Here is a 13,028-nt window from a genome sequence, read left to right as displayed (position 1 = left end):
AGCGTATGCGTATAATTTATCTTCTCCCCAAGTACCTGTAGCCACTCTTATCGAAATATTAATTTCACTCAAATTATTACAAAATATTTTCTGAACCAACCGGCAAATAATCAATCCTCTCAAAGTATCATATCCAGCAACCGAAACGTTCCCACACCAATCCACTCGAAAGCATAAACCACGCTCCATTAACCATCCAAATACTACGAATATTGCATTCCTGCGAGCGCCACCTTCACGATGGCGACCGCCAACAACCAGCAACAACAACAACAACAGCAAGAAGCCCATCCTTAACCCCGTCCGACCGGGCTCGAGGCTCGAAAGTCAAATGTTACAATTAACTCATCACTCGCCAGTTCGCCCTCGGACCCAAAAACTAACCAAACCATCCATCCGGTTGGCACACGTGCCATCGATTCATCGACTGGCTGGTGGGTGGCGTACACCCACCCAACACGCTTCCCGGTGGCACGGAAACAATTTAAACTGTATTACAAACAAATCAATCGCAAACGATAATAATGCTCCGGCTGATAAAATGCTCGGGATGGAAAAAGGATGCGTCGGTCACGTGCCACGACCGACGTTGGCCACTCTTCCACTTCGCGGGGGAAAAAATGCGGGTGAAAATTCCACCCATCGACCAACCACCACCACCAGGACACTCCTGCCCGTGGAACGTACACCCTCGAGGGGATTATTAACTGCCGCACGACTAAATTGGCTCGACTCAATCGGATCTTCGCAACGGAACTTCCGGTGCGGTATTGCTTATTTCCTGCTATTTCCTTTCACGGTACGTAGCTCTTTTTTTCTGGTGCCGGTGAACCCTTGTCCAAGGACACGTACCGCCCGTACACCAAAGCTGCCTAATCGGTTTGTAATCATGCTGCTGATGTTCGATTCGAGAGGGGGGGAGGGGGGTTTATTTTTTCTGCCACTGCTACCGACGGCCAGACAACGGACCGTGCGCGGCTGTGTCGAAGGTGACAGCCAACTATAGAATGGGTCGTGGCCGTTGCAGATATGCAGGTGACAATTAGGGACTTACGGTTTACCGGTTTGGTGTCCTGCTATTGTGTTGATCAATTGTCAATCGTCACCGGAAGCTGGCGGGAGGCGTGCCCGGAGCAGGCCGGACGATCGTAAGTGTGCTGAGAGTTTCGGATTATACATATGATGGCAATTTTATTTGGATGATGAGAATCTGCAACCAGAGTTGTACTGTTGCCTGAAGGAAGTTCTGTTCTGTTTCCATTAGTTTCTATTTTATCTTTATCTTGATTTACTTTTACTCATGTCGTATGTATTTTTTTTGTTTATTTCATTTTTTACTTATGTTATTTATGTTTCTTTTTAATTATTTTTATTCTATATTGTTTTATAACCATTTTTCGTAGTATGTTGTATTTTTAATAAAAGGCCCTCTTTTTCATATTTTTGTTGTTTATTATTTATAATCACCGAAAATTATATTTACTTTTTATTTGAATTTTATTCTATTTTTATGTTTTATAATGCAAGATAAAATTTACGTGCTAATATTCTTTTCTATTCAATTTTATTAGTCATTCATCCAATTCAAAGAAAGTTTTGATCTGCTTTAAAAAATTTAATTCTAACAGGTCATTCTTTGCATTCTTCGATTATATCTTTCTATATATTTTCATGTTTATTTGAACCATCTTTATTCGTCTTTTTATTACATTTTTATATAGATTATTTCGATTTATTTTTTCATATTATATCATATATATTATATCATTATATCATATTTCCATTCGTAAAGGATAATTTTTAAAGGAAAAAATATACATGTTGTCTTGTTCAATTTAAGTGCTGAACGAATATTTCCGACTTGACACAACACCAACACCAAATTTAATATTATCTAGGAAAGTCTTTTCAATCGATTGAGATTTTTAATTGCTCAATCACAACTTCCCAAACAAGGATAATTTGGAACAAATGATATGTTTACCGTGCACGCCTTCAAAACACGGTAAACATTGCCCGTCTTAACCGAGGGAAGAACCATCCAGCAAAAACCGCACTTAGTTCGCCCATGACAAATCCTATCAACAATTTGTCACCGAATCATGTACCGAGCCACATCACATCAAACATCCTCCCTCGTCCATCCGTCCACCGAGTACCGACAGCGGCAAGCCGTCAACGGGACGGGCCAAAAGGATTAAGGTTGTGTCTCGCCGCGCTCGACGAAAGCGGCGTACGTGTGGCCTGCCGATGGCAACAAAGACTGCGACCGTGTCGACGTGAGCCACCAACGACCTCAAGGACTTTCGAAGGACTGCTTCCTCGCTTCACCAAGCCAAGGACCTTTAAATTCAATCCTATTAACAAAAGGGGTTCATGGAACACCGCGACGACGCCAAAGCCAAACGGTTGGAAGGTTTGGAAGAACTTGCAAAGAGTGGGTGACAGCGATTGGTTGATGGGATGGGTATTAAAGTGTTTCGTCTTCTTCTTCTTTCTGTCTTCCCCCTCCCCCCCCCCCCCCCCCTGCACGTGCTGATAAGGTTTCGAAAAGAGGAGCCTGAAGTGAAGGTGTTTTTAATCCCTTTTCCGGTCGCGTGATCTGGCTGCCAAAAAGTGTCACCGTCGTTATCGTAACTGTCACCGGCAAACATTGCTTGCTTGGCTGTTCCCACACACAAACACGCAGTGCCAACCACCCATTAAAAGGGAGGTTTAAAAACTTTACAAACCATTCTCACACCCACCCGGCTTGCCGTTGGAAACTCAAAGCGGACAATCGACCGAGTAGGGCGCTTTTAGAAAATTCGTTTTTCATTGACACTTTGGGCTAGATATATGAGGGGTTGCGTTTAAAAATGTCCAACCGTGTGGCCGAGTGTGGACACAATGCGAACACCTACGTAACGGTCAGTTATGGGGAAAAGAAGGGAAGATGATTAATCTAATGGACACGTTCGGTCAAAGGGCCACAGGACCAATTGACCATAATCTGCTGCTAAAATTACCCAATCAAAGCTGACCCATGCGCCTCCCCACAATGTGTGTGTGTGTGTGTGTGTGTGTGTGTAGATTGGATGGTGGGAAGTTTCGCTTTAAACAGCAAACCTGGACCGCCTTCAAATCTAGAGTTGGTGGACAATCAGATCACTGGACATGGATAAGTCTTGGTGGGAAAGCTATACGTCTTATTTCTCTTCTCACATTCTCTTTTCTTGCAACGGATTTTCGAACAATTTCTATTCTCTTGAAACGTTTGATAGGGCTGAGCCTAGATCTTGGGAGGGATATCAGTTCTTGGTCCGATTCCATTCCAAGAAATATTTTCCAAATAGCGATGAGTATTCTCTGTCTAGAAAGGGCGTCTATACAGTGAACTCATTTTCAAATATAATTTCTTTTTCTAACAAATTCCCGGAGTATTTTAATGAACATCTCTTCAGAGTGCCTTCCAGATCAGCTTCTGGACCCATTTTCAAATTAAGCAGGAATCGTTCCAACACTCCGAAAACATTCCGGGAATTCTTCTCAATTACTTTAAGGTCTCTTTATCGTGTGGTTCTTAGGCCTGCTTCAAATCTAGGGCCAGCATCTAGAGTAGTAGTCTCCAAAATATCTCTAGAAGTGCACTACTTCATCATCTAATCTCTATCTATGGATCGCGTGGATCTCAAACCTACTCCAAATTGTGAGCCTCTTTCTGTGCTCTGAAGATGTAGTCCAGTTTTCTAATATTCCTAGAGTCTTCTTTTAATCTAGACATTGTATTCGATTGTATTTAATATAATAAGCATCATATTAATTATATTCTTCTAGGTCATACTCATATCTCAGAATAGATCTTCTTCCTTCCTTCCAGACTAGAAAGTCCTAGCGACAACTTTTAAAAGGATTGTCTCCGAGAAGAGCAACGGAGAACTCATAAATAGAATAAAGCAGTCTGAGAACAAAAAAGAGTTCTGCATCAAAGTTATATACTGTGTCAAGTATGAAATTATGTTCAAATCCTTTGTTCTTTATCATCATCGCAAAAACAGAGACTCTAATTAACCTACATTCTACACACTCTGTCCCATGTTTCAATTGCAACATTCGCGGAAAATGAGCATTGCTGGCGTATTGTTCTCTCTCCACACTCCACACTCAGCGCCCATCGCCCAACACCCATCGTAACTGCGTGCCACCGATTGAACACATTCGATACAGAATCACACACCACAGGACATCCACCGTGAGTCGAGTGAGTGACTTCCGGTTGATGCGAGACCCGTACATACCACACCGATGAATAAAAAAAAAATATCCGTTACGACACACATTGTTTAAGCCGCGAGCCTCGAAGGCATGCGCATTTGGACCCGGAGGCTGCGAATGCACCCCAGCAGGACAACCACTTTTCCAACGCGAACAATGCCAAAGTTGGGCCGTAAGCAACGCGAAAAGCACAACGATTTGTCTCTTTTTCTGTAACTATCGACACAAACGATAGGAAATTTTGGTCCGCGTACTAAAACCCTGCCGAAGGACCCTGCCAGACAGACCCCCTTCGGTGGGGTGAGATCGTGGCGTGAGATCAACTGACACCCCACCGGGAGCTGCCACTCGCACGATGGCCATATTGGTGCCGGGCACAGCCCTGCCAGCACTCGATTCGCGAACAAAAAGCGCGCAAGGACCTCTGCGTTGCTCATTGCGCCTAACCGTCCTCACATATGGCGCTAGCCTCACATCGTTGGCAGCTGCTAAAACGACTCAACGACCCGCCTGGCGCACTTTTTGCTTAGAAGCAGCACAAAGTTTCAACGCCCTCTTCGCTGCCATTTCCCTCCGGCGGTAGGGTCTTTCGGTGGGCTCCTCTGTATCTTCTGTTTCTCCCTAGCTAAAATGTTAGATCGAGGTAGTTGTGTTTGCTAAAGTGTGTTCGCCTTTTTTTCCGGTCATCCGGTTTCCATCCAAATAGTTGCAGCAGCCCGCGGCTCCAATCAACCTTGAGAGTGAACGAGGGCTACATAAAAGGTTGCACATGCTCAGCACAGCATCAAACAACAAAAAGGAACACGATCTCTAATTGTCGATAAAATAATTATTATGTGTACACTTTTCGTCGGTGTAAGGCCATAATACACATGGTTCTAGCAAACGGAGAAGGGAAAAAAGGCCTAAAAGCGACGATATTGCTGAGTGAAGAGTTTGAGTAAAGAGTGATCCAAATGTAATAAGACGAGTTACAAAATGCTTTAAAGGAAAACATTTGAATGATGTTTGATTTATACTAAAAAGGTGATCTTGTATAAAACGTTATGTTGTTCTCGCACTTCTCTAGGAGTTCACAATTAAAGGACGAAAAATGTAGATAGAAATGCTTTTTAAGAAGATTTTAAAGCAAAAGAATAAATAATCAAACGAACTGATTAAAAAAGGAAAAACAAGAGATAAGAATGCAATAATAAAACAAACTCAAAGTGAACAGAAATGGACATAAAATTAAGATGAATTTAATATATATGATAAGAAATATGTTAAGTAAAATTCATCATGAAAATGAATAAATAAATTAACTAGAATAAATAACGTGAATAAATTAAAAAAACATTTAAAAAAAGAATAAATAAAAACACCACGGCTAATTGCGGAGTACAAATTGCGAACAAATAATTTACAAGGACTCCTTTCAGTTAGTCAGGCTCAGTCAGCCACTCACAGTAAAGCAATCGGTCATCAGGGTTCTTATTTAACTAAATAAGAAGAGTCCTATTTATTTTGTAGTTTATAGAGATCAGATTCGATCGAAAGGTTTACCTTTAACACAGGAAGTATTAAGAAAAATTAAGTGTACATGTTCTCTTGTCATTAAAGTCTCTAACTGAACTTAAATTAAACCTGCGCTCAAAGAGTTTTTTTTATTCATAAAGAACGGCCTGGCCGTATTGCTTAAAGTTAAATTACAAATATAAGTACAATTCACGATGGTTTGGGAACATTTCCTTCTCCAAACCGTGAAGGGGCACCTTATCCCGGGTGAGCTCGGTTGACGCTCAAAGAGTTCATCGTTCGCAATATCTTCACGGCGATCTTGGCAAATTAGATTCAACTCTTAAAATCCTGTTTAATTTATAACAGATTTGTAATAGTCCTGTCCTAATACTTATAACAGTTAAGTACATCTTATTACATCTCTCTGTAAATATCTTTGATCCACTTTTTGTGTAAAAGAAAATTGCCGATCATGTTAAATCAACCCGTTGGCTTCCGGCTGTCACAAGCCAAATAGTCGATACAAAATGCCTCAAATTACACCATTTATCAGAAATGAGTTTCTCACCATAATTGATAATAATTTTGGCAGTTGAACTATTTAAACCTCCGTCTCATCACAATTGTGACATTTAAACTTGTTACATTATGATTATTCGGACTAAATCACAAGTCTTTTGAATTCATTTTGATCCCTGTACATTGAAGCTGACTTCACATGCAATAGTTGACTTTATAATGCACCACTAGCGCATCCCCAAAAAGTGACCCTTGTCAATTTTACATTTTTCCTAGAAAAACTCTCAACCCACTCCCATATGTTCGGCGCCATCATGCCACACCAACCCGTTCGGCATCCCCCGGATCCGTTGATGTAATTTATTGTTCAATTGGTAGTGTTTCTCTTTTTCTTTTTCTTTTTTTGTTGCCTAGCATACAAACGGCGATGGCCATTCGCTGCAATGCAATAACCTCATTCGTTCGGCCGCAAAATGGCGTCCATTAGCGTTTCCAAGCGTTCGGGGTGCAGTGCACGAACGAAGCCCTACCATCCATGATCTGTGTCCGTGCTGTCCGGTCCGGGCGCTGGTTTGTTACTTACTTTTTTTTTTGTTGGCTCGGTTATGTGGCGAACTGTTCGCCGAATATCCGCAACTATGGCGGAACAATGCGCAACTGTTTCCACGATGATGATGATGTTGCAGCTGGTTTTGATGGGAGAATGCAACGAAACAGGGCGAGGAGTGAAAGTATCGAACATACTTTCTCCCTATCCTGCAGCCCCGGAGCTCAGATCAAACATTGGTGAGGCTTGTTTGGCACATCTGCTAGGGCATGCACGGGATCGGGTAGCTGAACCGTGTCAGATTTATTGCATTTAATGATTCTTTAATATGGTCGTTCGGAATGGAGGTTTTTTGAAGGTTTAATGCAAAACAGTTGGTGCTTGTTAGCGTTATATGGTTGAGTGAAGCAAAGTGAACAGACAGAAAGTTGGTAGATTTAAAGCTTTTGTTAAATACCTTAAAGTGAACTTCCAGAATCGTGACGCCATTTTAAAGAACTCTACAATATTTTACAGGTAATAAGACAAGGGTCAACATGTTTAAAACAATTTGCAGTTTGGAAAAAAAACAATCTAAGCAATCCACGACTTATTCTGGATATCTCGAAGGACGCTTCTATTATGACGTAGGACATATTTTATTAAATTGAACATCTAACATTGAGGACATTTTAATGACGTAGATTATGAAGAAATGGACATTAGATAAAAAATGTATATTCTTCTATAACTACTCTAGGTTGATCTCAAGCTCAAGAGGTCTTTGGACCTGCCATTACTGTCAAGGCTTTCCGTTTCTCTTGACTTAATCTGTTTTGAGTACGAGAAAGCATTCTGGACGGGATTTGATACTGATCCCTACTGTATGAAAGCCCTGTACATGGATCCTTATACCTTTGGACCGCTTCAAAACTCATGTTCTATCTTTCGAAAAAGCCGACGGGAATTTGGACCACAATGTAGGAAGTTTTGGACCAAGATTACTGACACTAACTCACGCTTAGTAAACAAATATGGTTATTTAATGTAAATTTTATTATAATACTCACGGGCAAAGAACGACTCGTAGACGGTTCCATGGCAGCAACAGCAACGGACCTTATCCTTACGTCAAATATACCGACGGCAGCTGAATTCCGTTGATCTTGTTCACTTTTACCGTCGCTTGCTAGGAATGAAAACCAACACACATTGCATCTGACAGTGCCAGAAAATAGACATCACAACACCACCGAAAACACACACTCACACTTTTAGCCTCTTCAGGTTCCCGGGGCTACAGATTCTCAATCAATTCATACTGCACATCTCATCAATAATTCACAACACCCACGCTCGATTGGTGGGCAAAATGCGTTCAAAAGCCAACAACAATGAAGAAGCACAATCCGCTGCCACAATTGAACTGGTGCTTTATGCTAATGGTGGCCACCGATTTTCATTTCCCATGTCTGAGATATTGATTTCTGCGCAACTTCACCTCACACACAAACTGTAGCACTGGCCGTCTGGGTGACTTGCGGCACTCGATTATCGGTTGCAAATTGTGAAAAGCTATCCCGTCCAATGCCGCTCTCGGCCGGTGTCCCACTGCGTCGCGAATCAAAATAAAAGCGATCCCGATCGCGAGCAATCCTGGATGAGAGCACGCGGCGAACAAAAACGCGTCCACGACCGCCAAAAGCTAGCGCGCGAAAAAAAGGCACACGGCGTACGTCCTCCGTCGACCTGGGTCCGGGTCGAATCTTGATCGTCTTGTCGTCAAAAGAGCGCACAAACACACATCCTCCTCGTCGTCATCGTGCCATGGTCGCCATGGTTACGGACGGCGGCATCTGATCCGCCGCTGCCGTTGGTTACGTAGATTTCAGTTTTCCAAATCGGCTGCGAGAGAAGAAAAAACGCGTACGACGGCGATAGAGAGAGAACGCAATACTCTATGTATTTATTAACACACTCGCCGTTCAATGGGCGACTGTACAGAGGTCGCAGGATGCAAAGGGGTCACACAGTACGTGAGGGCTTAAAGCAAATCCCCACCCTCTCATCCCTGTTTCGGTTCCTGCCATGATGGTTCCGGGCGATGGGTGTCCGCACCACTACAGGCGCAGTGGCGTGCTAGGAGTTTAACTTTACGTCATCATCATCATCACCGTTGGCTGATGATCATTGTCTCCGTCGCTGGGCTGCGAAGTAAATAACGCCGCGAAGGAGAAATAAGGAACCAGGAAAACCCACCATGGACGTATCGATCGAATGGAGACGCACAGTACTTTGTTTGTTTGCACGTTGCTTTCGTATCGCATGTCTGCACAGGCATTTAAGTGAATTGGTTGTGTGGTGTATACTACATAGTTGCTGGTCGTTTTGCTTACGGTCTGGTGTTTGTTTGAAATGGGGAGGAGGGTATATTTGAAATAGCGAGATTCTCTATGGAGACATCGCCATTATGCATTTCACACCGTCAGTGCGCATCGTGTGCTAACGAGACATTTCATTTGTTAATTATCTTTTCGCGGTGAAATATTAAATATTGAAATGAGATGGAGCTTTTATATTTTGTTGATGATTTTTTTAAAGATAAACTCATTTTTTTCCTTTTTTATAAAGGGACATTTATTCTGGAGATTATTATACATAACTACGGATATTCTATGTGTCAATCTACAGCACTGCAGTCTTTAGAGGCCTCAAAAAGTCTAGGATTGTCCGACTTTCGTAGAACCTTTGAATAAATTTCCGCGTAACTAGATAGTCATTCCGGCATATTCCAAGGAATGTATCCGAAAAGCTAACATCAATACCACTAACCTACCGAGCTACCCATTAATTGTTATCTTTTTCTTCATAATTATGGCCTGCTCAAGGTTGAGCATGGTTGAGTTGGTTAGGTAGCCGATCCTTTTCGAGAAATCTTAGTTCAGGGCTCCAATTACTCCTATCACGGCTGAATACGATTTCCAAAGGTACACCTACGCCTGATCCATACAACACACTCGTTCGTCTCGTGCCGAATGTGTCGGTGACGAGCACCATTCCTGATGGATCTTCACTCATCAATGGTTCTGGTATTTCTGTTAAAATTTTATTTTTCAAAATTTCAGATTTGGTACCTTATTTCATGCTAGATTAATCCTTCCAAAAAAATCCAAAATTTTCAAACAATAGCTCCGTGTGAATACCTTGCATCAGTCTGCACCGTTTAACAGCCATTTTCAAAAAGTGCGCACATTTGTAGTGTTCCGCTATCAGAAGCCCCCTCCACTGACAGCAAAACTGTCAACACAACAGACCACGTCATTTCACCGGGATTGAAAATATCAAAACAAATAAGCATCTGGGCGAGAGTTTTCGCTACTCTGTTCAACAAATTCTGATGCAAGCTAGTGCAATAGGAAGAAATTAAGCAATTTGCTGGCGCGCTCTATTTGTCTGCCCTATTGGCAACTCCGAAATTTCAACAAGTGAATCCGTAATCAAGCCCCCACCATCATGAGTGATATCCAAACTTGGTACAAACAAGTGCCGCCTTTTACGCGGATCTGGCTCACGGCCACGGTCGGTATTTCGTTGCTGGCCAAAATAGGTTTACTGCCCGCCGGTTATCTTATACTACAGCATGCACCGATGCTATACAAATTCCAGGTATGAGTAGTGGAGCTGAAGGATATTCCGGTTGTTAAACGAGATGATTTCTTTTCCCCACAGCTATGGAGGCCTATGACCGCGGTACTGTTCTACCCACTGAATCCCGGGACCGGGTTTCATTTTATGATGAATTGCTTTTTCCTGTACAACTACTCGTTACGGCTAGAGTCGGACCATTACAAGCAAAAGCCCGGTGACTATTTTTATTTGCTCTTTTTCAACTGGATCCTGTGCGTGATCATCGGGTTGGTGGTATGTACAGAGAGAGAGCGTACACTGAGGACATTTTCAGCACTGGAGTGTGATTTGTTTTTTTTTTGCTATTTTTTCTTCCCTCCTTAGGTTGATCTGCCCATTCTGATGGATCCGATGGTACTTTCGGTGCTGTACGTGTGGTGCAAGCTAAACCAGGACGTAATCGTTAGCTTCTGGTTCGGAATGCGCTTCAAGGCGATGTACCTACCGTGGGTACTGCTCGGCATGAACATGATTCTGTCCTCGGGGTAAGTGTACCATATTCGTATGCTTTTCTGTGCACCGATTACGAATACCATTTCGCTCCCGCAGAAGCATATTCTCGCTGGTGGGCATCTTCGTTGGACACGCTTACTACTTCCTCAAGTTTAGCTATCCGAGCGAACTCGGTGGACCGAGCCTGATTGAAACGCCGTTCTTCATCAAACGCTACTTTCCCGATGTGCAGGGAGGCACGCACGGATTCGGTGTGCCACCGGTCGGACAACGGCCGGTACCGCAACAGCAGCAAACCGATACGGCTGGCTTCCGCCATGCGTGGGGCCGTGGTCATACGCTCGGACGTAATTAGATACGTGTGATGCATTTCGATTGTACATAGGCCAATGATGATAAACCTGTTGTGTGAGCCAGCAAGGGTGTAATCTTGTACTCGGGATGGGAAAATGGGATTGCCGTTGTCGTCGTCGTCGTTTAGCTGTCGCATGGGGAACTTTCCTGATAGTCTGACATAATTCGTCTTTACTACAATAAGTACACATACACAAGCTGCGGGAAGGAAATGCGTGTTTTTTTTTCTAATGTAATAAATATTTAATCTTGACCAAAGTTTGATTGGCATTGTGCGAAAGAATGAAAGGGCCGAAAGAATGAAGAGAATCAATAAGAAAACGAAGGGCTCAGTCAGCTGTCAGTCGTTCAAAACAAAAACAAACACACAGTAGCCCTTTGTCCGAGAGAAATGTTTCCATATTCCGTGTGCAGGACAATAAAAACGTCCATCCGGTCGTTTCACCTAAGTGCAGCATGCTATTCCCGGCCAGTTCCGGTTCCTCTATCGTTCACGCGGTACGAAAACAACGTGTCGGACAGCAATGCACCGCCAGTGCTCGTACTTCACGGACTGTTCGGGTCAAAGTCGAACTGGAACAGTTTGGCCAAGGCGTTTCATAAGAATACCAAACCCGTCCGTAAGGTATATAGGTACATCCGGTGAAACCCCCCTATATTTTTGAAACGGAACGCCAATGAAATGATTCATACGATTCAAACAGATATACGCCATCGATGCACGTAATCACGGAGACAGCCCACACACGGATGAACACTCGTACGACCATATGGTGGAAGATTTGGTTCAACTGTACAAAACATTGGGCATTCAGCAAGCTTCCATCATCGGGCACAGCATGGGAGGACGTGCGATGATGCTTTTAGCGCTGAAATATGTAAGTTACTTAATATTTACTCTGGAAAATCGAATACTTACCTCTTCATTTGTAGCCCGAACTGGTGGAAAAGGCAATCATTGTGGACATCTCACCCAGCACCGGACTTGGCACCAGCAACACCAACATCCCGCTGTTCCTGCAATCGATGAAGATGATTCAAATATCGCCCGAAGCCACCATCCATCAGGCGCGGAAGATTGCCGATGAACAGCTGAGCCGCATCGTGGCGGAAAAGCCACTGCGAGATTTCCTCATAACGAATCTGGTCAAGGGAGAAAAGGAAAACGGTGGTAAATTCCGGTGGCGCATCAATCTACAGTCGTTGGAGCGTAATTTCAACAGCGGGGTAGCACAGTTCCCGCAACTGACTGGGGAGAAATTCGAAGGACCAACGTTATTCATTGCTGGTGGTCGTTCGGATTACGTTAAGTAAGTGGCGGAGAGGTTTCGCGTGGATCGATTAGCTTAAATGCTCTTCTTCCTTTCAGACCCGCAGATGTACCGTTGATAAAGCAACTGTTTCCTAATTCGGAAATTACGTACGTGCAGGATGCCGGCCATTGGGTTCACAGTGAAAAGTCGACCGAGTTTGCGAAGCTCGTACTGAACTTTCTCAATGAATAGAGGCTATGAATGGTGTGGTGTACTATGTCGAATTTATCTAGTTTCATAGAATGGAATTGTTAATTTTGCGCAAAAGAAAGCAAATGGACGATAAGAAAAGAAAATCTCACTGTTCTTGCTACATTCCATTCTCAATTACTGTTGGTTTAATATCGAACACGAATCAAGTTTAATTGGAATGACAAATGATTTCTTATACGTGGAACCATCATAAGGAATCGATTTTGCTA

The 13,028-nt window shown here is 43.0% G+C and overlaps 3 protein-coding genes across 3 annotated transcripts in view; 2 read left to right on the top strand and 1 right to left on the bottom strand.

Moving 5' to 3' along the window:
• LOC118510882 (fez family zinc finger protein erm) overlaps positions 1 to 8,552 on the bottom strand; it is a 29,966-nt gene extending 21,414 nt beyond the window's left edge. Inside the window, exon 1 of the mRNA XM_036053249.1 lies at positions 7,870 to 8,552. Within this exon, the coding sequence (XP_035909142.1) occupies positions 7,870 to 7,899 (30 nt within the window). The 5' untranslated portion in view covers positions 7,900 to 8,552. The remainder of the gene's footprint in view (positions 1 to 7,869) is intronic.
• Positions 8,553 to 10,114: 1,562 nt separating this feature from the next.
• On the top strand, positions 10,115 to 11,546 carry LOC118510881 (derlin-1). The gene is made up of 4 exons (XM_036053248.1): positions 10,115 to 10,465; positions 10,529 to 10,720; positions 10,811 to 10,971; positions 11,036 to 11,546. The coding sequence occupies exons 1-4, from the start codon at positions 10,313 to 10,315 to the stop codon at positions 11,292 to 11,294; spliced, it is 765 nt and encodes a 254-aa protein (XP_035909141.1). The 5' UTR covers positions 10,115 to 10,312; the 3' UTR covers positions 11,295 to 11,546.
• A 72-nt stretch (positions 11,547 to 11,618) lies between these two features.
• Positions 11,619 to 12,933, top strand: LOC118510880 (protein ABHD11-like). Its single transcript, XM_036053247.1, has 4 exons — positions 11,619 to 11,918; positions 11,998 to 12,171; positions 12,227 to 12,603; positions 12,663 to 12,933. The coding sequence occupies exons 1-4, from the start codon at positions 11,685 to 11,687 to the stop codon at positions 12,796 to 12,798; spliced, it is 921 nt and encodes a 306-aa protein (XP_035909140.1). The 5' UTR covers positions 11,619 to 11,684; the 3' UTR covers positions 12,799 to 12,933.
• Positions 12,934 to 13,028: the final 95 nt, after the last annotated feature.

This window comes from Anopheles stephensi, chromosome 3 (genome assembly GCF_013141755.1).
Source record: "Anopheles stephensi strain Indian chromosome 3, UCI_ANSTEP_V1.0, whole genome shotgun sequence".
NCBI classification, from domain to species: domain Eukaryota; kingdom Metazoa; phylum Arthropoda; class Insecta; order Diptera; family Culicidae; genus Anopheles; species Anopheles stephensi.
The sequence above is the reverse complement of the archived record's forward strand: the minus strand, read 5'-3'. Positions and strand labels throughout refer to the sequence as shown.